This window comes from Rhea pennata, chromosome 2 (genome assembly GCF_028389875.1).
Source record: "Rhea pennata isolate bPtePen1 chromosome 2, bPtePen1.pri, whole genome shotgun sequence".
In the NCBI taxonomy this organism is placed as follows: domain Eukaryota; kingdom Metazoa; phylum Chordata; class Aves; order Rheiformes; family Rheidae; genus Rhea; species Rhea pennata.
Window position 1 is genome coordinate 50,623,049 of NC_084664.1, and position 26,997 is coordinate 50,650,045.

Sequence of the window (26,997 nt, forward strand, 5' to 3'; positions counted from 1 at the left end):
GACCCCCGCAGCCCCTCTCGGGCGTCCAGGGCGGAGCACGGGGGGAAGCGAGGCAGAAGGCAGCTGATAACGGCGGTGCGGAGCGTGCTGGAGCTGGAAGGGGGACCAGCACAAATAGGGGAGCAGAAGCATTAGCGGGCAGGTTTCCTCCTGCCCAGCTTTTGGAAAAAGTGCATAAAAACCTGAACGAGTGTACGAGTGTGGGGAGGAAAAAAAAAAAAAAAGGAAGTGTAAAGCAGCCACTCACCCTCGGAAACGAGCGTCTCCACCACCACCACCACCACCACCCCCCCAAAAAAAAAGGAAAAAAAATGAAAGGAAAAGAGAAAAAGCTATGCCTACAACACCCGGTATTCCCAGGCGGTCTCCCATCCAAGTACTAACCGGGCCCAACCCTGCTTAGCTTCCGAGATCGGACGAGATCGGGCGCTTTCAGGGTGGTTTGGCCGTAGGCAGTGATAGAGCTCTTTTTTCCCCTTTTAAGGACTACACGGCCACACTGCCAGGCCAAAATTTTCCATTTTTTGTCTGCTTTCTTACCATTTCCTGAATAGGGAGAGCATCTCCCTGTACCACTACTTCTGCCTGCATCATCTCTACAGGCTCCCCACAATCTTACAAATCCCACTTTACCACTCTTGTGCAACACACACCCTTGGTACTCACTAACTTCAGCAAGGCACAACCCTCCATACTCCCCACCATTGCGCAGCACCCTCCCAGCCTGCCTCATCCTGTTTGCACCTCCCAACACCAAAATGCTCCAGCATCAGGCTCCCCCAGAGCAAGAGAAGGAAGGTGTCCTGCTGCCTTCTCACACCTCCGCCTTCCCTACGCCAGTGAGGTGGAAGTGGAATCCCTCAGCTCTCAGCCTAGCACAGGAGGTGCTGATAAGCACACACCCTCACAGGTGGGACTGTAATGTCACTAACAGCTTTCACAAGTGAGGTTGCTGGGGGCCAGACACCTTGCCCTGCTCCCGCTGGGATCCTGTCTTTCCCCATCTCTGACATCCTCGCTGCCAGGCCCAGAGGGCCTGTTTGTGCGGCCGCCCGCTCTCCAGCTGAGCCCGTGTCACCCTAGCAGAGCGTGCTGCTGGCAGGGACGCAAGGCCGGCCCAGACGCGGCCAATTTCCACTGCGGCTTCGTGGGGAAGGCAAAAAAAAAATCCAGAACAAGCGACAGAGGCAGGAAAAATAAACAGAAAGGGAGAAAACGTCTCCTGGCCCCGTATTCCCAGGCGGTCTCACACCGCAGGACGCACCAGGCCGAACCCCACTCAGCTAAGGGCACGGGGCGGCCCGGGCGCTTTCAGGCAGGGGCGGCCATGGCGCCCCACCCCTCCCCGCCCCGGGCCCCGACCTGGCCCCGCCCCCGGCCCCGCCTGGCCCCGCCTCCGCCCCCGCCCCGGTCCAATCCCCGCCCCGGGCTCCCCGCCTGGCCCCGCCCCCGGCCCCCGCCCCGGCCCCCGCCCCGGCCCCGCCCCGGGTCCGGCCCCATCCCCGCCCCGGGCTCCCGGCCTGGCCCCGCTACGGCCCCGCCCCGGCCCCGCCCCCGGCCCCCGGCCCCCGGCCCCCGGCCCCGGCGCGGCGACGTGGTGTCCGGCGGCGGCGGCGGCGGGAGCCGGGCGCAGGGATGTGGCTGGCGCTGGCGGCGGCGCTGCTGGCGGCGGCGGCGGCGCAGTACGAGCGCTACAGCTTCCGCAGCTTCCCGCGGGACGAGCTGATGCCGCTGGAGTCCGCCTACCGCTACGGCCTCGACCAGTACAGCACCGAGAACTGGCCCGAGAGCATCAGCTACCTGGAGGTGAGCATGCGGCTCTACCGCCTGCTGCGCGACAGCGAGGCCTTCTGCCACCGCAACTGCACCGCCGCCGCCGCCGCCCCGCCGCCGCCGCCGCCCGCGGGCTCGGCGCTGGCCGAGCTGCGCCTGCTGGGCGGCGTGCTGCGGCGGGCGCAGTGCCTGCGGCGCTGCAAGCAGGGGCTGCCCGCCTTCCGCCAGGCGCAGCCCGGCCGCGACCTCCTCGACGACTTCCAGCGCCGCGAGCCCTACAAGTACCTGCAGTTCGCCTACTTCAAGGTGCGCACCGGCCCGCGCCCCGCCGCCCTGCCCTCCATCCGCCCCCCTCTCCCCCGCCGGGGCTGCCTGCCGGGCTGCCGGCCCCGCGCATCCTCCCCTCCCCGGCAAGGCGCTGAGGCCCTTCCTTCCTTCGCGCAGCCCGCCCCGGGGCAGCTCCCGCCTTGGCCTTCCCCCTGCTCGCCCACCCGGTGCCATCCCCATCGTCGCCGGTTTTTCCGCGACTCGTCCGGCAAATCCCCTAAATCGGCTTCCAGTTCTCCCCAAATCCCCGGCCGCCAGATCCTGCCTCTCTGTGCCGTAGCTGTGCGGTTCACACCCGTGGCCTTCCTGCCTTTCCACCTGCCTCAGTTTCTCCGAACCTTCTTTAAAACCTTTTCAATCGCTTCGTGTCCGTGCTGTGCTGTAGCTCTCGCCCTGCTGCTTCCTCTCAGCTTGTCCTGCTTCCTCACTTGCTCTCTTCTCTTCCAGTTCCTTCAAGTACCATCGTCCCCAACGTGTGACTTACAGATAGCACGATGCCTGCGAAACTCCAATTTTGTTACAGCTGCAGGAAATTTAAAAAGTTAAAAATCAGCTGCTGAAGTATGACACTAATGCTAGCCCTGGAATAGTACTTACTTTTTGCTCCAAGGTCAGACAAGACTGGGGACATCTCTTTAGCCAGATTTCATTAAGTATTTCTAGCTTCTCATCCTCTTGTCCACAATCTAGCTCACATTTTTCTCACTCCTCTCTCATTTTTATCTTTTGTCATTCTCTGAGCAAAGGTCCATCCCTCATTCCATCCCCTCAGATACTGCAACTGCTTCTATTTCAGATAAATGGGACAGCTGGCGGGGAGTAAGCCTGAATTATTTTGTTTGGTTAGATTATTTATTTCATTCAGGGAATCCCTCCCAGTATATCACGCTATTCATTGTATAGGGTTGCATGTTTGTATGTTCATTTTAAGATTGTTGCTTGAAAACACACTTTTTTATTAACTGTTGCTATGTCTTCCTTGTAAATTATTTTTTTTCTCATGCTCGCCTTTAAAATCTTTTTCACAAGTTACATAAGCTAAAGCAAAGAAATATATTCTCATGCAACAGGAAGTATCTATATGCACACTATCACACGGGCACATTATTATATTATATGCACATTATTACGTGGGCGTAATTTTGTGCATTTAAAGTCATCTCTAAAATTGTACTGAAAAACTTACCTAAAGCTTCAAAACACAGGTTAGAGAACAGAAGATGTAAAACAAGGAGCATTTCTTTTGAATAATAGAATGAACAGTCACTCTCCTAATTCTCAGATCAATATGCACATACCAAAATGACATCATCAAAAATTTTTCTATTTATTGTCCTACTTATTTTAACTTATCCATCCCTCTGGTAGGATATATAAAATTTGCAATGTATGTATCACATCAATAATGTTTTTGGAACAAAAATTATTCCTACTTATTGTTTCTGATACAATTTAGTAGCTGGCAGCTATGAATGCAACAGGGAAATTGGAGAAATCTCCTCTCCCCCTTTAAACTGTTTTTTGATCACATTTGAAGCAGGTTTGTGAGGTGCAGTTTGCCATTTCTCTCTCCAGTATCTGTTGTTTAAAGTCTCTGTTGCTGAGCTCTTTGTCTCTCGCTTGGAGAGTTCTGAATGGGTTCAGCATATTAGGGATTTTGCAGATACAAACCACTACGTACAAAGGGATTTTCCTGGCTAGTGGTTTCCTGAAGCAGGAATGTCATTTTTTTTTCTATAACATCATTTACCATGTAGGAAAAAGGAGGTGCGAAATGCTTTATGTAATTTTTTTAGAGTGACCATGTATTTATTCAGGTATGTTCAATAGTGAAATTTTGCCACGTCTTAGATCCTTGGAGCAGATGTTTCTGTGCTGCTCCTTGCTCCTCTGGAGGGCTGTCTTTCTCACAGCTACTGAGTTTACTTAAGAATGTGTTTCTACATTTCTTTTTTTCTTCTTTTTAGTGGTGAAAGTTGAAACCAACAGTTAATCGTGGACTAAGCAAAAATGAAATACCAGTCAGCTTACCATAAAATAATGTTAAAGCATAAAGCAGAAGAGATATGAGACATTTGACGAAAGTGCAGCTGAGATTTCCCTTTGCATTTAGCAATGTCTGGGCTGACTGGAAGTGCATAGTTTTGGAAGAGCCAGGAAGTGCAGCTGGCATCGTTCCAGTGCCTTGACACTTATAGCAGCACAGCAGCAAGAGCAAATGCTAGGGCTGAAGTATTTTTGTGATGTAATAGTCTCTCAAATTTCTTTCTGAAATGGAAGAGTACTTTTTATGGATACAGATGGAGGAGTGCATATACATACATGCTTGTGATTCTTGCTCATAGTTTTGTATGTACTTTTCCATAAGCTATTTCAGATGTTAGGTGGAACTCTGTCGCCTACACATGCATGCACTATCTGGACTTATTGATCTGGATCTTTCCTTACAAGAGAAAATGTTTTAATATTTCACAAATACTTAAAGCTTTTTCTCTCTCTCTACATAAATATATGCTATATATATTTATATATATACAGGCACACAAATGTAGAAGCACATTTGTATTTGACACATAACCTGGCTATAAGTGAGGAATACATACTTGGTAAAGTATCTCTAATGGAGTTTAAATTTTGCAATTTGGTTAGTTTAAAAATCCATACAAAATCACATAATGCATTAGGATACAATTGCTGAGCTGTTTGCTGGAAGTTTGTAACATCATGAAGATATATTACTGTAATATTGTCTCCTATGCTACTAGGCAGATAAGCTACATAAACAACATGAAAGCATGGTAAGTGGTGACTCCTGCCCAGTAGCTACAGGTTAACATCAGTAATTGCTGGACAATTTGCCCTGTACAGGAGCAACAGCATTGTGCCTTGCCAGCTTTATGAGCAGTGGAGACAGAAGAGGAAGAAAGTATTATTTTCTATTTATGATCATCACCTATGCTATTTGCAGTAATATAGGCTTTTAAAATGAAAAGCAGAATGAAATGTTCACAGTGGTGCATGTAGTAGTAAAACTGAGAAGCATATTATCAGATTTACCATACCATTGTATCTACTGAGACTCTGGTTTCAGTAGAAGTAAGTGTGGGAATACAGAGACTGCAGGAAAGTCCATTGACAAAAACTGGGAAGCTTGAAACAGCTTTTCTAATTAACCATTTTTCCTCTTCCTCCACTGCCCCAATCCCTGTTTAGGCTAATAACCTTCCAAAAGCTATTGCAGCAGCTCACACGTTTCTTCTGAAGCATCCAGATGATGAAATGATGCAAAGAAATATGGCCTACTATAAGACCATGCCTGATGCTGAGGAGCATATTAAAGATTTGGAATCAAAATCTTATGAGGTATGCTTTTTATTCATAGTCTGGTCTTTTGGAACTTTTTTATTACTTGTCTTACAGTGTGAGATTCAAGGATCTCAATTGCTTACATATTCTCAGGTCTTACTCTACTTTCCCTGTTCCTGTCTTCCTTAGAGTTATCTCTGTTCTGCCTTCTTCATGCATTCAGTATTCTCACCTCTTCTGCTTTTCACTGCTCCATAAGTCTCAGCAAATCATGTACAGTGGAGGAGGTGCAGAGTTATTCAAATGTGTGAGTGCTTCAGCAGCACAGCTTAAAATATTTAAGATATTTAGTGTTCAAACTCAATTGAAAATCTTTGTCAAAATCTTTGCTGTAAAATCACACTGTTACCTCTGTCCAGTAGATTTTTCTGCTAATCTGAAATAGAATTGCATACCCTAAGTAAATATCTGGTAAAATCCCTTAATCATCTGTGTTTGTTGTCCTCATGTAAACTGAGTAACAGTTTTTATAGTAATTCAGAAATACAGAGATCTCTTTTACTGTCTTTGAATCCTCATAATTCAAAAGAAAGACATTTGGTACCTGAGATACCAAAATTTACACACAGCTTTCCACAGATCAGTTACCACTAGTTTTCATTCCTGCCCGTTTTTCAGAATCTCTTTGTCAGAGCTGTGAGAGCATACAATGGTGACAACTGGAGAACATCCGTCTCAGACATGGAAATGGCTCTTCCTGATTTCTTCAAAGCCTATGATGACTGTACAGCAGCCTGTGAAGGGTCCCGAGAGATCAAAGATTTTAAAGAGTTCTATCTCTCCATTGCAGGTGAGTGGTTAGGAAATGTTTTTTTTTAAAAAAAAAAGAAAAGTGGTGGAGGTACCTTTCAGTTTATCCTTAGACTGAGTTACCAAGTCCCCCTTCCTCAGTTTGCAATGTGAAATGCACAGGCTGTTCCCTGCTCAGTTTAGGCCAATATGAGCTAATCATAGTCACTAAAAACTGCTTCAATTCTGGTTTACCGTTCTTTTTTTTAAGTAATATATACGAGTGGGATGTCAGAATAGAGGTTTCTCACATTAACATGGTAATTAAGCATGTCAAGATAAAACAGATATGTAAATGGTGACAACTATTCCATCTAGCTAGCAATAGTTATCCAATCAAATCTCTTGACTATAATTTCAGTATCAATTTGGCTGCCTTTAAGGCTCACTATTTAACCTGTCTTCCAGAACTACTGTGTGGTTTCAGCAGCTCTGGTGATAATATCTCCTTTCTGATAAATATCACAAATTTCTGTTTCCTCTTCTTCATCTGACCTACAGTACAGTTTTGCTAGCAGATACTTCTTTTCTTAGGCATATAACTTTGAAAAATTCTTTGCCTTGCAAAAGAAGAGGGATACCACTTTTCATGATTGTTATCAAAATGGTACATGCACATTTCCTATGCCCTCTTGTAGTGAAAGAAATATATAACAAATATTTTATCCTCATCTGTGAGGTAAGAAATTTCAAATTTACATGCAGTGCTGAAAGGGTTCAGCTGAACTGTGTTGTTGCTCCAGGGAGTCTCCAAGGTTTTTACTGTAAAAGGTAGATATAGCAGAAAATGTTAACCAGAAATACATGGTGATTGCATTAGGTACATATTTATCACTGAACAATCAATTATGTTTGGAAGCCAGCTGTCTTCATTGCATGGGATCTCTCCACTGAGGAACTCATGGCTCTGGCTTTAAGTGCTGGCTGGAAGTGCACACACTTGTGTTTGGAGATTCCACTGCTCTTGTAAAAGCCAGGTCTGGTAATTTCATTTGGCCAAACACTATCAGTTAGCTTCAATACTCTTCATGTTAGGACTCATCAGAAATAAAAGCAGAGGAAAGAGACTTTGCTCTTCTGTTGCTTTTGTCAGTGACCTGCTGCACAATCTTAGATAACTTGCTTAACCTATAACATGTGGCTAATAGGGAAATCAAGGCTTTAAAGTATTTGTTAGGTGTTACTGCTTAATGTTATTTGTCCTGGAAAGTGTTGGAAGCTCTCCAATGGAAGGTGTTCTAGGAATGTATCTTCTTGAATGTAAGATCACCTGTAGTCCTATTGCATTATACTAAGTGTTTGTAGACTGGGAAAGTGTGTGTATTTGAAGTTCAAACTTTTCTGAGTGAAAGTTGTTCTGTAGTGAGTAGCATATTCATGTCCGTCTTCTCCTTCAGAATATACAAACTGGGACAAATGCTGCCATCTCTGGAGGGTTACTTTGCAATCTCCTTGTATCTTTCTCTGTGATGCTGTTGTACTCAGCAGCGTGTGGACCTTAATTTTGCAATAATTTATATTTTATTTAAATTTTATAATTAATAAAATTGCAAAGGCTATCAAACATTAAAAAATAGTACCGTTAAGTTTACATGAAATAATGCAGTACTCCATAATACTTTATATAAAACCTAAAACCACAGACTGCCTGTAGGTGTCAGTGAAGCATAACTATTAGTTCTCTCAGTTTGCAGCTTTGACGTGTTTGAAAACCAGACCCCAAAGGGCTGAGACTTTGCACCTGATATGTAGTGCAGATGGAATTGTAGATGCTTGGTACTTCCAAGCAGCAAGCCTCAGCTGCATAGGACCCTGGAGAGCTTTACAAGGCAAATTTTAATGGGTAGCTAGTGAGAGGGGTTATAATAATTCACTGTGCTCTATCCATTTCCTGTGTTGTCGTTTTCTTCCTTCTAGATCATTATATTGAAGTCCTTGCATGCAAAGTTCAGTGCGAGAGTAATCTGACACCCATTATAGGAGGCTTTGTTGTCGAGAAATTTGTGGCAACCATGTACCATTACTTACAATTTGCTTATTATAAATGTAAGTAGTAATTTAATGTGCTTAAATAACATTTGGATAATATGCAAAAGTTTCCTTGAGAGTCCTTTGCCTCTAGTTATAAAGCTTTGGAAGTAAGTAGTAGCCTCCAGAATCTGTGTGTTAACTTTTTCTGGAATTTTCATGAGACATCTGGGTTCTTTTCTTGCTGTATAGCTGCAGTTAACAGACATGTGAGATAAACATGTTTGCCTCCTCACTCATAAAATTACCCAAGACAAAATAAATTGCTGCACGTAAGTCTCATAAAGGCTGGATTTTGCCCAGGCCAAGCCCCTCCATTTCAGATATGCTTGGTTGTGACTGGTCTCCACCTGGGTGTCAGAAAAATGAAATGGTTAGTGAGTTAAGTATGATCTGATGTATCACGTTTTCCATCATTCTTAATGATACCCACTGCCAGCACAAGTTACTTATCCCTTTCAGAGCCTTATATAAATGCTAAAATTTCATCATGTATGTTTTAGGTGTTTAAATGAGCTCTTCTGCCTTTTTGATGTAGCTCATAATATGTTACCTTTGGGTAAACAGTGTTAGCTACTTCCTACACACTGGAATACACTTAGGCAATAACACCAACTCATTTTGCAGACCTGTGAGGTGACACTGGTACCAGTAAACAACTGAATGTATAGCTCTAACAAGAACTTTTTTTTTAATTTCATATCATTCAGTTAGAGAGAAGGAAAAACTGTGATTTCAAGGCAACACTTTGAATATAACACCAGCCATTGAATGAATACTCAGTTCTTGATTTACTATTCAGAATTTCTTCCACAGACAAACCTACAGAGTATCTCATACCATTGTCTCTTTTCTTAGTGGATTCTCGTAATCTCATTAGAATGGAGGCATATGGGGTTAAATGGGTTTTGAAGAAAGAGAGGACCACTTAACCCAAATGATAGTGTGCTGGTGCTCAGTGATTACACATTCGATAGATAAAACATTCACTGAAATTTGTGGTTTCGTGAGGAGGTACCTGCACTGTGAAGAACACATACTGCCCTTACTGCCATGCCTACTGGCTCCAACACCAAAGGGAAGAATTATCCAGCCATATGGCTGGATATTGTAACACCCAAGCCATTAATGACTTTTGCGTATGTTGACTACTCTTTTCACACATTCACTCTTCCCTCTCTTTGTCAATTCTAGTAACACAAAGGGTGGGGGGTGGGTGTTTTGTTTAAGGCAGGGTGGGAAGGAGTTGTGTGTTTTTCTAAAAAATGACACCATGGGAGTCACCAAGCTATGGGTCAATACTTTACTGATATTTTGATAGCTGGTGGGACTTCTGGTTAGGATTTTCTTAGAAAGGCATTGTGGGAACATAATGATATAGAAAATTATCATTAATGTTGATGGTAAGTTATGCCCGTTTTGCCTAAAAGGGAGAAGATAGTTCTTAGGGCAGCTAAACACCCCTAACACTCTTGTGCATTACCTGATGCTTAGAGCCATAAACTTGTGTTGTGTCATATATGGCAGAACTTGTAAGCAGTCCCTCACTTTTGAATCTTTGAAACCCTTTCAGGGTTTGGAACAGAAAAATAGCTTGTTCTTTCTGGGAAGCAATTGCTTGTTTATTTTTTTAATGAAGCTGGTGGGGAGCTGGAACATGGGTCCTGTTTGCATCTGAGTTTTTTGGGGGCTTAGATAATAAAAGGAATTCTCTCCTTTTTGTTCATTTACATTTTCTGTTTCTTTTGGGATTTTTTCCCTGCTTTTATTCATTAGTGAATGACATGAAGAATGCAGCCTCTTGTGCTGCTAGTTACCTTCTGTTTGACCAAAAAGATGAAGTAATGAAACAGAACATGGTCTATTATCAATACCATAAAGACAAATGGGGACTCAAGGAAGAAGATTTTCATCCCAGATCGGTAGGTGAATGATTCAAAATGCCTTCTGGACACATTCAGATATTTCGCTGAAAACCAGTGAATTAGAAGCTGTAAAAAAAATGGGAGTTAATCTAGAGGTCTTGGAGTTAAAAACAACTGTTTTATTAAAACCACATAGAAAGTTGTTCACAGAAATGTACTGTGTAATGTCATTATAGTTCTTCCCTTTACGCTGAAATACATTATAATATAATGAGTAAACTCTCACTGGTCCTTGTCTGCCACTTATGTATGTTTGTGTCCTTATCTACCTGGATTAATAAACAGCTAGCCACTGAAATCTCCTGATGAAAAGATCACTCCAGTCACACGTGGGCTTATGTCAATCACTTGTTATTTGCCAAGACGTAGGTGCCCACCTACTTGCTATTTCAGGTTGTTGGCACTGGAATTTGTCTGTATATAATAATCCCAGTTAAACCCACTTTCCACTTACTCCATTTAGAACAAAGTTGAGTGGACGAGGACAGGAAAAAAAAAACATATTGCAAACATATTGCACCTAATTGTCTAAGTTAGAATACTCATTTGATGATTACACTTTCCTTCCTCTTAGGCCAGCCATCTCAAAAATACCCTTCCCTTTAAGTGCGCTTCTTTTTTTTTTTTTTTTGGACTTAGGTGCAAGGTGACCTTATCCCCACACTGGAAACCAAAGTCCACACTTCAGGGCTGGCAGAAACAGAATACAGTGAAAATTAGTTTGGTACTTTCAGGCAGTAGCAGTGAGCCTGAACTAGCATGGGAAAGGGACCACTCGGATGTCACTGCTCTTCAGAGTAGAACTGCACTTTGTAGCTGTACTGGAGACAATGTTTGATGTTGTTGGGTGTGAAGGATTTACCAACAGTATAAAACAGCAAACCACAAGCAGATTTGGCATACATGTGTAGAAAAAACAGAACAAGGTCCCTACACATTAATTCTGAATGTTTCATTGATAAATTCTCGGGATTTGGGGACTACAGATAATTTATTTTTTAAATATAAAGTATTAAATGCACACAACTGTGTTTTCTTGTACTTTGATCCATCTAAATAAGAACAGAAGTTGCTTGCTGTCCTAGTCACCACAAAAGACATAAAGTCTCTGGTTTATTTTCAGAAAGCAGTAGAAAGGGTGACAGCAACATTTGGCTCTGGCACTAAGCTTTGGGTGTCCTTATGAAAGAGGAAGAGTCTTCTGGTTTTCATCCCCAAAAGAGTTGAATGGGATAAGCAAAGTAGATTGGCAATACTCACAAATATAGGAGTAGTTGACTGAATTAAACTGTGCTGCACAAGCAAACAACCTGAGGAAGTGAGGAGGGGTAGATGAATGACCATGCTGAATAATCCTACCCTGGACTCAGGCTGGGGTAGTGAGTTAGTATCATGCAAAACAGCTCAGCGTTCCCTGTTCCCAGAACTGCCCACTGCCATGCAGCAGTAGATGGGGAGATGAAGGGTTTCTCACGTCCAAAACCCACTGGAATGTAGGCATGGGCCGTTGCTGATCTCTGGCAGTCTCATTCCTTTATTCTCAGACTAGCCAATGCTTTGAAATATGAGAAAGAGGGGAGTGCTTTGTTCTTCTCACACCAGTGCTTATGGTTAGAAGGATCCACGGAAGACATTGGATACACTGCTTGCTGTTCTGCTGTTTCCTTTTTTCAAATGTTTTAGCCCCTCCTCCCTGGGATTTGCCTTCTACCGAGTCTGGTTCTGGTTTCACTGGAATAGTTTCGAATACATGTGATGACACTACCCTGCCTTGCTGTCCTGAAATAACATATAAATTCATGTTTTGTTTTGTTTTGTTTTTATAGGATGCAGTTCGATACCACAACATAACTACACTCCAGTTGGAAATGTATGAATTTGCAAAGCAGCATGTGATGGATGATGATGAGGTGAGTTTTCTAGAGAGAAAATTGTAATAAAATAACCTCGCAATGGTATTAAAGTGACAATGATATATGGATGGAATTCTAGGACTCATCTAATATGGAAAAATCTCCTTGTAGCGTTGACCAATTTACCGTAAATTTTTATTTTGTAAATCAATATGAGAATCAAATCCAAATACCTTTAGATCACTCATGTACCATTTAAAAGAACATGAGGCGCTAAAAGAACACGAGATGCTATCACTGTTAACACAAAGGTAAATATTGCCTGATCAGACAAAAAAAAAATCCACTTGCAAGCTGTAACACCAGGGGGCACAAAAGTAGTGTGTATATATATCTAAACCAAACATTTTTCTGATTTTTTTTTCTACCCTGAAACCTAGTTTTAACTAGATTTTAAAATCCGTGTAATTTTGTCCAGAAGTAACCATCTAAATTGTCAGCTTTCTCAAAGGGAAGTCCTGTTATCTGTTAGTTCTTTCTGCACAGTAACATTTTGGTCACCCAGTCTTGCTTCTTAACTGCTTGGAATTATGGCCAAATGACATATAATGACTACTATTAGATATGAAATATATAATGTGGGTTTTCTGTGCAGGAAAAATAGTTAAATTGTTGAAAGGATATTTCATTGTCCTCTATAATTGAAATTAAAGTATAAATCACAGAGGCTTTGGGTTGTTTTTGTTTTGTTTCCAGAACCTTTCATTTAAAGGTTTAAGAAATCTTCAGATGTGGGAATAGTTCATTGCTGGCGTTGACGAAGAGCTATGCTGAATTACAGCGTAAAGCAATATACTTGTAATGAGCACTGCTGAGGTGTTTTTAGTTATAACTGAAAAGAGAAAGAAGTTTTATGTTATAAAATGAAATCACTTTTGCAGTTTTTGTATTATCCAGCACATAAAGAAAGAATATTTTACTGTGCAGAAATCATAATAAGTCTGTGCTGCTGTTCAGTATGCTAGTGACCTGAAAACAACTCTCTATATAAAATTCCATCGCAAGGTTACTAGATGTTAGGAGGGTTGAGAAGTCTTTCCATTGTGATAAAACTCTGTGAAAGACAGTTTAATAGGCTTGTTATAAGATTAAGTTGAATGAGGACTAGTCTGTATTGGTTTCCAGCAGGGTGTATGAATAATTGCATGCTTTTTTATATTCCCCAGTTGATTTGTGTAAACACTGTGCTTTATCCATAACATTTTCTTATGTTAGGCAAAAACTTCATTTATGATTTTTTCCTTCTTTTACATCTGCTCCTTCAAAACAAAGGGATGAGTAATTAAAGAAGGAGAGAAGCAATCCATTGTGATGGCTTTCACAATAAGTTGTTACAAAAAGGGATTTTGAAAACAATCTCCAGACTCAAGCACTGCATATAGGATAAATAAGTGTTTTTCTGTTGGCATGCATTCCTGTAACCCATTTCACTAGTGCCATAACAAATGACCTTAGGTTCTGCAGGAGGGAAGTGCAATGGAAATTAAGATTAAACTTTTAGGGAAGTGCCAGGGGAGCAACATTACAGTGGGTAACATATTTGGGTTAAACAGTCAAAATAACTAGGTCCACATATATCCATACCCCACGCTCTCATTGTACTAGGAAAGCTTCTGTTCTCCTCCCCCAGGGAAAAGCTGAAGGGCTTCTGTGCACCCACTTACCAGGGCTGAAGATCCTGGGAGGGATGGAGGCCATCCATGCCTATGGCTTGGCTCTGGCTTTTGGTAGTGAACTCATAAATCCCTTGCTAGCAGAACTTCTCCTTGGCTGCAGGAGCCTTCCAAGGTGTCCAGACAGAGCAGGAATAGTGCAAAGATAAAATAGTACCTTGCAGTTTCTGCTATATGGGCAGGACTGGTAGTATAACTGGATTTTTTTTTTTTTTTTTTAATAGTTCTCCTGGCACAGAGAGAAAAGTTTATTCTATCAGAATGCTGAAAACTGATGAAAAACCCAGATAGGCTATTACAGTAAAAGCTTTATTAAAAATTGTCAAGGATGGAGGCAACCTCTCTTTTTAGTGCGCTAAAACCTCTCTTTTTTAGTGCGTTTATTTAAACCATGTGCTTCGTGAGCCACAGCTCACACCATTTGTGAGCTTTTGTAGTCCCTCTTTGCTGTCTGTGTAGTTCCTTGTGGGCCAAAAATCCTATAATATAATCTGAGCAAAAAGATCATTTTCATTCCTTGAGTGAACTGTGGCAAAGCAAAAGAATTGGTATGGCAGAAGGATCTCTTTCTAGATGAATATGTCCTTATTCCCAAATAGTTCCACTCATTTTATTTAGAATTTTCAGCATTCCCATGCCCCAGATCATCCATGTGTCTTTTTAAATCCCATTAGCAAAGCAAGTGAGAACATGTGGCTTCTTCCAGTAATACATGGAACATGTAGTAATGATTTTTGCATGTGTCACTATAAGAAATACTGTCTTGTTCGCATTACTTTATTAATGTTTTTCCAGAAGGAAATGAAAAACTTTAGTTCAAACATTCAACATAGTAGAGGTGACAGAGAATATTAGTGCCAACTTGCTACAAATTACTTTTTCTTAAAAGTAATTATTATTAAATATCCTTATAGAGTTTTCCACAGTGAAGTTAAAAGTTGTCATCTTAGCTAGCCATGGATAATCATGTTTCTTGATTTTTGTTCAGATGTGTAGCACATAAAGGCTATAATATATATAACTTCTAGTATTGCACCAGTTTAAATAGCAAAGTGAAAAGCAGTTAAAAGCCAGATATTCAGCTAGTGTAGGTATAACTTCAGTACTACACTAATTATATGAGACAAGTTTCTGGCCCATAAATTTGGTGTTTTTGAAGATTTTTTTTCAGGGATAGCTTTACTTAGCTGTTCTAAAATGCAGAAGAACCACAAGTATTTGGCTGTGATGAACCTACAATGTGAATTTTCTTTCAGTACTTAATCAGTAGGTGAAAAATCATTGGCAGTTTTGACCCTTTTGGAGGGAAATCTTGCTCTGTTATTTGTATACAATGTGTGTGTCCATTTGTATAATAGCTGAGATTTAAGTGCTTCATTCCTGACTGTAATGTAAATGAGAGCAAGTGTTGAACTAATATGACTGGCAGAAAGAGAAAATGTGAAATAGCATTAAGGCATGATGGCCCAGTAGATTACTGACAGCAAATAATAATCTGAATTCAGCCTATTTTTCTATCCAGAATTACTAACAACATATTTTCAGCTTTATTAACTCACTTCTAACATATGTTCAAATGATTTATACAAATGCATTTCTGACTGCAAGTTGTAAAAGCAGACCTATAAACCCTGCCCTGCCTATGACCGCAGACCAATACAGCTTCAACGGCACCATTACACTGAAAACAGCTGGTGGCAGCTGTTTAGGAGCTAGTTAGTAGGTAATTGTCTTTGTTATGCTCAATGTTCAATGCAGAAAAAGAAAAGGAAACATTTTATCATCATCTTTTCCTAGTGGAGATACTGCCCATGTGGCTGGCTCTCTTCAGAAGCTTCGTGCTTTTCCCACTTGTTTTTTACCACTGGAAGTATGCAATAGTCAAAGCCGTTCATCCTTCCCTCTAAACCACTTGGCACCACCAATGGCAGGATGTCCCTGAGTTGCAGGTACTGAAATTAGGAGTATTTTTTTACCTGCCCAGATTTGCTTAAACTTCTGTGTACAGCATAAGGCAACAAAGAGAGCATAGGCAGAATTTTAGAACAAAGCCACCTGAAGGCTTCTCTTTTCAGTGCAATTGGAGCAATGTTTACATTGCTTTGAAAATAGACTGACTCATGTTTTATAGGCATTACAAAAATGTTAAGAGGAAGGCACATTTATTAAACTACTGTAAAATGCAATTGTAATCACTGCAGTGTACTGTGAACTCCCATGGTGTGCAGGAAAATAATTTATATATTCAGAATAGGCAATATAAAAAGGAAATGGAAAAATATTAGATAGAAGTAGGTTAACATACATGTAAAGAGCAACTAAACTTTTTTAATATTTGAAAAAAAAAACTAAAAGCATGTGACAGTGGGTTGCACTGCAGACTAAGTATCTGAAAAATAAACAAGGTAAGAGCCAAATAGTTTTTCTCTACAAAGAACTGAGGGATTTTTTTCCCTACTAGAATGTGAGGAATGTCAAGCCCAGTCTTCACTGTTCATGGAGGATTCTAGGAGGGCTTTGAGGTGGTCACAGTGAACTCATATTGTCATTGAAATTTAGATGAAGGAACTTTTCTTTGACTGAAGGCTGAATAAACCTTTCAGCCATCATGGCTGAGCCATTCATTGACACAAATCTTACTATTATACTAAAATAACATCTCCTCAAAGTATCACTGGTCAGTGGGCTGTATGTGTTGGTTTGCAGGCTTGCAGAAGACACAGTGGGCCGTATCAAATCTTTGTCTTCTTTCATGCTAAATGGATATTAGTCCTTGAAGCTATATACACATTAAAAAAAAATGTTCTTCATGATTCTAACGGCATGTCACCACCCAAACTAGTTACTCAAAGTCAAGGGAATCAAATTTGTTCGTGTCACTATTGAACAAGTTTCCAGTCATTGTGACTTTTCAACTTTAGCAAAATCTGATTTTTTGCTATGAAAGACACCCAAGGGACATTTTATGAGATAAATATTTTCCTTTTGAGTCACAGATCATAACGAAATAAACAAATATTCAACCAATTCTTCTGTCTCTATGTATTATCTGATAAAGCTCAGTTTCTTGGGCTAGTAAGGATAAAGGCCTTTTCTTATTCATTCATTGGTAAATAATCATGCTTTAAAGCATGTTCCTAAAAATGTTTTTTCTGCAGATCTTAATTCATTGTAGAACATTATTATTTTGATATTCTCTGGTATTTCCATGCAGAACAGACTATCACACTGTAGTGCATATGGAATCCCTATACAAAACATCATCAGCAAATCTGCATGGAAAGTATAGGTTATTGCAAGAAAGCTATTTTTTTCCAGAACTTTTCCAGGCCACAGTGAGAAAGGACAGAACAGATTGCAGCTGGAGGCAAGGACCTATGAATGATTAATATTTGCCAAGCAGAAGGCAGTGCCGAGCTTTAGCAACCAAAGAAGAAGCATCTGGATCTGTCAGGGAGCAGTTCAGCTGCTACTGATTGCTACTATGTTTAAATGCTGCTAGCCAAAAAAAAAAAAAAGTTGTTGCTGGACTGTCAGTCTCAAGTGGGCCATAACTGGGCTATATACTTGTAACTTTTCTTTGTTGTTGTTTGTTTTAATTGCTGGCTAGTAATCTCCAAATTACAGATGATTTTTCCAAAAGGTTGTGTTCTGTGTGTGTCAATGCAGTATTTAATATTGCATAAGGAAAGGTCAGCAACAATCCTTGGCCTAGGGTGTACCTCAGTCTTGGACACTCAGCGTGGGGTGGTAAGTGAGGAGGTCTGCATTTTTCCTCCTTTTTAGGACTTTTTTTTTCCTAATGTTCTAGTTTTACTTACAATAGGTGGTGCACCACCTAGGTTAGATTATACAGAATTGACCAAGAACTATGTTTTGACATTATTATTTATTATAATCCACTTACACACCCTCTGTAAGACTTTCTTGAACTACTTACTGGAGTACAAAACTTGTTCTTTCTTTCTGTTCAGTTGTTGATCTAAGCTAAGGTGTTCAACTTGAATATCCGACAGATAATTAAAGCTTCACTAATTCTTCCTACCGCTCAGACTGGTCTGGGAACCTTCGCCTGCTGCCATATGATATCCTACTTCGCTTATTTCAGGCTATACCCGTCCCATCTTTTCTCATATATCCTCCCTGTCACTCCCACCTTCTGCTGACCATCCCTGGACGAGGAGATGGAAGAGGTCTGTAGTGCAAGGCTGTAAGCCACTGGGGTGCTGGCAGATCTGGTGTTCCTGCAGCACATGCACTTGGCCTCCAGCTCACACCAGAAGGCAGTGACTGTGAACCATGGGCCAGTATGCCAACAAGGAAGCACTTCCCAGCATCTGACCAACCCATCTGCATGTGTGTACTTACTTTCCAATTGTCAGCTGCCTGTCAGGCATGTACTGGCCTCACTACAACCTCCCCTTCCCAAGCTTAGTCAGACTTCACATACTGACTTACTAGCTGCCAGCCAGCCTCCTAAATCATGCTGTGAGCGTACATTGCACAACCCTGATTAAAATCAGCGCTGTGTCTGAGCAGCGTATTTGTGTAACCTGCATTAGTACTCGTGGCTGTTGGCCCCTCTAGCAGAAAGAGTTATGGGTTTGCAGCTTTCTTAGTATGTAAAATTTGCTGTTCTTCCTATTTAACATAGGACCCAGAGAGCTTAGGAGACAACTATGTCTCACCCAGTGCTTGTATTGTATCACAGTAACTTGAAATAATGATTTTCAGGCTCCAGGTCTATGGTCCAGCACAAAATTAGATGTCTGTGAGCAGGAGGTTTTTTTGCTGGAATTAACACCTGTGAAATATTTGCTGGCTTCAGTCATGCAGAATGCCTGACGCTGTGTCAAGTGAGTGCTAACGGGGCAGGGACAGTGATCAGTGTAGTCCTTGTTGTTAGTGTGACAGTGTGATCAACTCTTCTGACGTAACATTATCACCTTTTTATTAGGATGCCAACCACAATATCAACAACATGCAAATGTTTTACATTTTGATGGTGAGGCACAGGCAAAAGGCACAGGCAAACTACAGGCTTTATGTGTCTTTAACTATAATCTGGTGTTTCTGCCTTTTCAAAAACAACCAAAACCCAGGCAATTATTCAGTTGCATTACAACATTTTTTTCTGTATAGGTATTGTTTGAGCAAATATTTTTATATTTTTGCCACATTGCAACATCTCTTACTCCCCAGTACTTATCATTAGACCAGAAAAGCTCTGTCATACCCACCTCTAGAGATCAATTGCAGACACTGGAGATTTCAGTCAGGTTTTTATTTTAAATATTGTTGTTTCTAAACAACCTTTTCCATTGATTTTTTTCCACCAGTTGCTGGATTTGCAAACATGCCAAAAGAAAATATATGAACTCTATCTGGATCATCATCTTTTGGATTACCCTACCTTTCTGATAAGCATGAAAGTAATATGAAGTCAATTAAGTTCCTAGGTGGTTTAGTTATTAAAGGCACAATATTGAATTTGCCATGTCTTCATCATACATGAAGACATGTATGTCTTTCATCATTATAGGTTACTCGTAATTTTAAAATGACATATAGCTTGCATAGTGGGTATTGGACCTAGTGGATATTTTCTTGTCATGCGCTTTTGAAGTGGTATTGAATTCCTCCCATGATTGGGCTCCAAAGGCAATCAAAATACTTTTAACAAAGAAAAACGTGCAGAAATACTGAATTCCTGTTTTCCATCTGCCAGACTTCCTGCAACCAGGAGGACAAGTAGGGAATATGAAAGTGCTGGCAATTTTTCTTGCATTTTTATTGAATTGGATACTTAGATGTTTTGAACAAATTCAAAGCAAAATAAATTGCTGTCCTTCTGGACTCCCTAAAACCACTTCACAGTAGCAAGAACTCAGCAGTTCTTTAAGACAGAACTGTGAAACAAGGAACAAGAACAGCAGTTATTTCAGCCAACTGTCCTCCCATTTTAATTTTGTTTGCTTTGTTCTGCTTATTTCTCTTCTTGCTAATCACACTTCTGAAGAATGTGATGTTGCTGCTTTAAATCTTGTTGTATTCAAAATAAAAAGAAATTCTCTATTTCTTCATACTATTTTCCTGATCACAAATGTTTTTAGGCCCTTTTCTCATAAGAACAGAAAACTATAGAATTGGGGGTCTCAAATGTCTTCCTAACATACACCTTCCTAGATGGAAGATGAGCATCCAAGCAAAGATGATTTGCTTTCAACACAAGTGTTATAAGTTCTGATTATTTTAAACTTTAGAGTGAGTAAGAACTGATCAGATTTTCCAGCAGAATATTTTTCTATCAGAAAGTGTTGATTTGTTTGGGAAGAAAAGCTAAATGACCTCTTTTGACCTTTCTGGAACATAAGTTTATATGGAAATTGAGAAAAAGCTCTGTTAAATTAAAACAGTTTAACAGAACACAGTAATTATTAGAATAAGGAGTTGGAAATTTAAAGCTAGGCATCTTCAATCACTCTACACTTCTCTTACAGTTCAGTATCTGAGTTGCATCAAAAAGTGAAAATATGCAGAGGCATCCCCACAGTGTCCCCCTTCTCTTAGACAGTGTTGTTTCCAAACTGTGCATGGAGGGCAGATGGGAAAATATTCATATTTCTGAGGGTGCAGGCAGATGGGCTGCTACATTCGATTTTGAATAGTTTGAGATGTTACTGCTTCCTTTTACCTAAGCTGCCTTGTGTTCCTTTGGGCTGAAACTCATTACAAGAGGTTGCAGCTCAGTTACAGTAGCTTGGTTGAAGAGGCAGTAAATTCCAGTTTGTGGGGCAGTAGCAACCCAAAATGCTCAAGCTTGATTGCAGGAACACATTTGACTATGATGTATGACATATGACTAGATCAGGAGTCGTTTAGAGAATGAGAGTTGGATTGTTAAATTGTGTTGGTAGCCCGTATTAGCAGGGTGAAGTTTATAAAATTACATCATTTTTCTGGTTTGAATTTAAAACCAAAGCAGTTGTTTCCCGTATGGAAAACATTCTAATATTTCTGATTCTTTGTGTTTTTGCCGCACTGAAGCATTGCATGTGAAGATTTGTGGTTAAAATTGTATGTTGAGGGGTGTAGCAGAGGTCGTTTAACTGGTAGAGCAGACAGAGATACAAAGTTAATGTTCTGCAGAACACTTTTGCTTTGAATTTTGAAGCTTTCTAGAGGTCTTTAATGTTTTATCATATTCTAACAATTTGTTAATTTAACAGGCTTTTTAGTCATTTATGCCTCTACTTTCTAAATCTGAGATTTTCATTGTCTATTTAAATACCTGAAAAAGTGCAAGAATTGATGTGAATAGTAACGTTTTCTTCTAAGGTCTGGATGTTGTTGTAAGTGTGTGGACTACCCCTGTACGGGCTGCTTAATTACAGTTTAAAAGCTTGTGCTAGCTTCTGTATGAAGGGTGTTACATAAAGCAAGTTAGTTTTACAGCTTATTGCAGTTTATATTTTGATTAAAACAGTTAAATTTTGTCCATTTCTTTTGCAATAGAGAGTTAACCTATCTTGTTAATTTTCATCCTTTCCAGGGTGAAGTTGTGGAATTCCTTGATGAGCTGTTAGAAGTAGAGGAAAAGAATGAATCCTGATGAGCGAAGCCATCATGAAGTATTTTACAAAAGCAAAGTGCTCCCTACTATTGTTTCTGGTCACCTGTAGTTCCAGTTAGATATACCTCAAAGCTGCTCCTTTAAGTGCCATCGTGTGTCACAAGATCCACTCCTGAAAGATCACTGCCATGCTGCACTGACTCTTTCACGAGCGTGGCTTTTCACTGTGCGTTTTCAGAGTTGGTGCATATAGGTTTTCCTCTTGAGCTTTCCTTCCTTACACAAACACAACAAAACAGCCTATTCATATTTTCTGGGCTAACAACTAAGATCCCTCATTTCAATGCTGTTCTACTAAGTTGTAACAGTACAGTTAAATTCTGAAGAATTTTCATCAGGATATGAACTGAGGAAGGTATAACAGTTCCTGTAGACTTTCTGAGCTATGTAATTGTATTATTTATATATGACTTTTTTTTTCTATGATAAAGTGTAACAAATAAAAACTTTTATATAGGTGAAAGAAGATGATTAACAAAGCACAACTGGTGATCTAAAACTGCTTTGAGAATTCTGTATGTAATTTTGATCTTTCTTAAAAACTATAAAATTCCATGATGTGAAATTGAGATCACTTAGAAATGATGCAATAAATAAATCCTTCTCCCTCCTACCAATTCTTACTCTTACGGCAGAAACAAGTTGTGATTCCTGTGTGAGGTGGGGCAAATCTTCTATAAAAATTGATTAGTCTCCTGGGACAATCTGCATAGTTTTTATCCAAAAGATAAGTGTGAAATCTGAAGCAATTTTAAGTGGAATCATGAAAAATATTTGCCTGCCAGTTCCTGACATTTTTATTGATTACAGGGCAAGGTCCTATACAGAAATATTTTGGGTCTCAAAGACAGTGCGTTAGAGATGAACACTGAATGAGTGCACAAGAGTACTGAAGAGCAGAAATCCCATTGACCTCAGAGGATCCAGAATTTTATCCTTTGCTTTTTTGCCTGCCTTCTCTAAGGACCAAGTCCTGCAAGTAGTTTCATCCTGCTTACATCAAGGAGAGACAAGAGCATTCAGTGCCTTTTTGTCTGAACCCTAATTGAGCTGAATAGAAGTGAATTCTAAAAGCAAAATCTACTTTCAGGTTTTAAAACCGTGAAAGGTGAACTTACACTATCTTGCTGACTTGCTGCTATAGCTTATATATGTTCTCCCTTTGAGTTGCTACAGACAAAAAGAAGGAAAATCCACAAGATAAAATAACCCTCAGTCTATGATTACAATGAAACAATTTAAGATGTTAGATTGTGTGTTGAAAATGTTTGGAGGATTTTTGTTGTTGTTAGTTTCTTTAGTATAACTCACAAGTAATCCACTGAAATCAATTGGTGGGGCCAAGTTTTATTCTCCAACTGAAAAACTATCAAGAGCCTTTTAACTTTAGGAGATCTACTCAGCTTTACTTACAATAATGAGATCAGAATTTGGTTTGCTGTATGGCTTCAGCATATAGAACATGTATGAGATTTCCTTACACTTTTTTGTTCCACATAATATTAGGATTCCATTTGTTGTTATTTTATCTAGGAATTTAAATTTGCTTTTAAAATTTATAATCAGATTATTATAAAACATCACTTACTGTGATGAAATATGCCTATTATAATATTCTGCTGGGGTAGCTTCTCTACTTTATCTCTAGTTTTCCTGTGTTTGAGGCATATGTGTGATCAAGAGAGAGGCTACTGTTCTGGAGGCTTCTTTTGTCTCTGTGCTTTCCAACCTGCTTAGAAGAACAGATTCAGATTTTTTCCTCGGGAACTATACCATTGCAATTAAAATCATATGCTCAGATAATTTCATCTCTGATACATCTTCATCTAGCCTTTGTATCCAGAAGTCCCACTACTGAAAGGTATGGAGCTGGCTGGGGGAGAATATTCCCATCTGCATTGTTTTTGTTTTATAACATTTTTAGTTTACTTTTTTCTCATTACAATTTACCAAACTGACTTACAAGCTCTGCCAAGCACAGACTGCTTTCTGATTGTTTTTTTCTTTAGTGCCTTAACTCTTGTGTGCTGCCCAGAAGTACTACTGTAATGCAAAAATAAAGTGCCTTTTAGACTCTTAGAGTGTTACCTATGATGTTTTCTGTAACTATATCTTGCATGGAAATGATGTATATTCATAAAGCTTCTAAGTAGGTTTTACCTTTGCATAAAGCAAGTGGAATACGCTACACTACCTGGCACAGTGGGTGCAGGACAATGCAAAATCAGTTCCAAGATGTCTGTAGTATGCCATCCAGAATTATTTCTTTCCAGTTAAATAACTCCATTCTTTCAAATGCTAATTTACAGTAACAGAGATTGACGTAACCTTTTTTAAAAATACATAGTATATGGTAAAATATTGTAATAATTTCATTCCACTGGGAAAACACTGAGCATCAGAGCTAACCTGTTTTGTGACTCATCTGAATTCAGTGAGGTTACACCAGGGATACATTTAGGGCCTGTGAACCCTGATTATTTGTCTTCATCAGTTATTTATCCTTTACAAGTCTCTCGGGTATTATCAGTTTTCTTGTAAGCTTGTGATTCTGCCTTTAAGCTATCAGCCACACAGCTAAAATCTTTTGCCATCGTGCATTCTCAGATAGAGATTTCATGACTTACTATGATTTCCGTTAGCCAATTTTTTTTTTAACCTTCATTAAGTTTGATATCCTCTGCTGTTCCATTTAGCTTGAGGAAGCAGCTGATATTTTTGCAGCATTCTGAAATGGCACTATGATCCCTTTTTGATTTTATTCAAGCGTCTGTGGATTTTTTTTTCTGGCTTTCTCCATTTCCACTACATATGGTCCCAAGCCAGTTCAATCTTAACAAGAACAAGTAGTTCTCAAATGCTTGTTCTTTTCTGATGAGGACTAGCTCCTCTTCCAGTTCTTTAGTATTTATTGTGGCTTTTTTCAGCATTCTCAGGTTCTTTTAACTGGTTTTTCTTTTGCTGCTGCTGTTGTTAAAAGCCAACACTTAAATGTGACTCCAATAAATTATTGTCTTTTCTTCCTTTTCTCTGATCCTGCCAGCTCTTCTTGGGAGGCTGCAGAAATATGGTTCTTGCCTCCCTTCTGCCACCCCAAATTCCTGCAATTGTGAGTTGTCTGCCTTAACTGTAGCAGCTTCTGCCTAACCAGATAGGATATTTAAATTCCATCTCCATTTCTTTTTTTGACAAGGCTTATAGTATCACCACACGATGCTCAGGGAAGCGTCATTTTGTTGAAGCCACTGTGTTTGTGAGATTTGAATGCAGCACTGGTGCTATGCTGACCCTCGAGGTGAAATTCATATTGACTTCCCTGGTAGTACTGCTTGTTGTGGAGCTGCCCAATTGTGCTTTTCAATTATTGCCCACGTTTCTAATAACAAAGCTGGCTATTTGGATAGCTGCTGTTGGCCTCTCTGATCCTCCTCTGCTACCTGCAAGCAAGTTTGCAATAGCTCTGCCATGTACTGAGCAACAAATAATAATTCAGGGAACATTTATAGGTGAACACTGGGAAAAGTTTATCTTCTGGCTCTTGGCTAGCACAAGGTTCCCCCCACACACACACGCCCAATATGAGTCCTGTATTTGATCTTTTGTTGGATAGAGTCCTGTATGATGAGGAATTTCTTGAAAGTTTAAGATTAAACTGAGCCACAAATGCTGGCAGACTCTGTCTGGTTCCAAGTGGATGTTTGCTTATGTGAAAAACAAGACTGCTGGCTGTCAGAAGAGTCTTTCTTATGTAAGAACCAAAGTTTGGGCAAAGAAAGAGAATTACAGTTTGGAACTGAGTGTATTTGACAGACTGTGCTGAGTATGTGACTTTTGAAAGTTAGTATCTGCTCTTACTGATACTAATTCTTCACATATTAATGCCTTTTGCTATTTGATCCTCATGAATATCAATATTCATTTAAAAAAGGAAGAAGGGTAGTGGTGCTTTGTTCTATTCAAAGTTTAGTTTAATTCTGTTCTCATAAAACAGCATCACAGGCTCCATATTTACTGTGTCTCAGTGATTCCAATAGCCAATAAAGTCAGCTTCAAAAAACAAGTATTTTTAGAATGATCAGTTCTGGCAAATTGAGCAGGAATTCGAATGTCATGTTGGGTTCCTTCATTCACAGTAATGATTCTTAGTTAATTCTGTTGACTATGCATGAGCCAAAGAGAATTTAAATTGCTCCTTTTTCCAGAGCTTTACTGCTTTGGAATGCTAAAATATAAACTTAAAAGTTAGTCGGATGCCATTCTGAATTCAAGTGGAAAGCCTGTCTGACCAGGAGGTGTCATTTTTTCATGTTTGCCAGAGTAAGTTCTATGCAGGATTAAAGGTGTCTCTTCAGGACAATCTGCTCCTCTTAAAATGACGCAGCATGTGGTGTTTCTTTGTAGTACATTGTTGCAATTAATGCCTACTGTATGTTTCCATATTTGTTACAGTTAATTATTGGTTGATACTGACAGTGAAGGTGGACTTAGAAAATCTACCATTCTGTAGAGAGTCTTCAATAAAAATAGTTTAAATAACATGCAAATTTTACAGCTCTGAAAACTGAGTTGTGATTAGACAAAGACTTGGTGGATTATAAAAGTACAAGTGTTTATTATGGCTGGTACTGAGAATAAACAGTTGCCTGCATATGCCCGCTACTATGGAAATATGTTTTTAAGTTCTAATGTGAGCTGTAAACCAAAGCTACTTCAGTTAAAAAAATTCAATACTTAAACTGTGGGGAGAAGTAGTTGGTGCCAGAGAAAACATTCCCATTTAATAATGTTTGAACATAGAGCTGTGATGCAGTTTGTAGCAAGGCAGTGAGAAAAACCCACAACTAATCCTTCATTGCAGCTGTCTGAACTTTTGGTTGGCTGCCATATTTTAAACAGCGACTTCTTTTTTCTGGTGACTCAAGACTTGAATGACCTAGTGTAGAGATTTTAAGCTATATACAAAAAAAAAAGAAGTTAAGTAAGAAATGGCCAGAGTAAGTTGGGTTGCACACCCCAGCAAATCAGAGTTTTGTATCTTAAGTCCTCTTCAGAGCCTAGAAAAAAAAAAATAAAATAAATAGATGCCTTTCTTTATTTATTTATTTTTGGCAAGGAAATATTCAGTGGTTTAGACACCCATTTCTCCTCGCTCCCCTCTTCTCTTTCCTTAGAGTACTGGTTGTATATGGAAACGAAATTCTGTAGAGAGTTCTGAATTTTTTAAGTTTATAAATGCTAACTTTTTTTGAGAGAGAGACTTCCTAAGTTTTCTTTGATTATTTTTAACTTTTTCTTCCCTTTGATGTAGCTTTTAGGTAGGCCTTTTAAACAGCATCAAGTAACAAATGTGCTTTTTTACTGATTAATTCTTTTGCTAACTAAGGGAACTTTGCTTACTTTAACATGGAAATAGGATATGCAGAGGTGTAACTTTATGTGAATATTAACTTTAAAGAAAAAAAATCTGGGCTTTATGCCTTTGTCCCATTCTCACTATCACTTTTATATGGAAAGGGATCAAACATTTTATTATATGAACTAGTGCTAGCCCTGTAGTTTGACAATATTAC

General features: G+C 39.9%; 1 protein-coding gene and 1 non-coding gene across 2 annotated transcripts; one reads left to right on the forward strand and one right to left on the reverse strand.

Moving 5' to 3' along the window:
• Positions 1 to 335: 335 nt before the first annotated feature.
• LOC134137644 (5S ribosomal RNA) lies at positions 336 to 454 on the reverse strand. The gene has a single exon (XR_009957732.1). It is a non-coding gene; the product is annotated as a 5S ribosomal RNA (ribosomal RNA).
• A 1,128-nt stretch (positions 455 to 1,582) lies between these two features.
• Positions 1,583 to 23,506, forward strand: CRTAP (cartilage associated protein). Its single transcript, XM_062569473.1, has 7 exons — positions 1,583 to 2,079; positions 5,314 to 5,463; positions 6,085 to 6,256; positions 8,173 to 8,301; positions 10,060 to 10,205; positions 12,035 to 12,118; positions 21,347 to 23,506. Exons 1-7 carry the CDS (start codon positions 1,636 to 1,638, stop codon positions 21,404 to 21,406), a joined length of 1,185 nt encoding a protein of 394 aa, XP_062425457.1. The 5' UTR covers positions 1,583 to 1,635; the 3' UTR covers positions 21,407 to 23,506.
• The last annotated feature ends 3,491 nt before the right edge of the window (positions 23,507 to 26,997 follow it).

What these genes read in the sequence shown, in the direction of transcription:
- CRTAP (XM_062569473.1), top strand. Translation starts at nt 1,636, where the DNA reads ATGTGGCTGGCGCTGGCGGCGGCGCTGCTGGCGGCGGCGGCGGCGCAG. An exon ending in TGGAATCAAAATCTTATGAG is followed by an intron (nt 5,464 to 6,084) that starts GTATGCTTTTTA and finishes CCCGTTTTTCAG; the next exon opens with AATCTCTTTGTCAGAGCTGT. An exon ending in ATGTGATGGATGATGATGAG is followed by an intron (nt 12,119 to 21,346) that starts GTGAGTTTTCTA and finishes CATCCTTTCCAG; the next exon opens with GGTGAAGTTGTGGAATTCCT.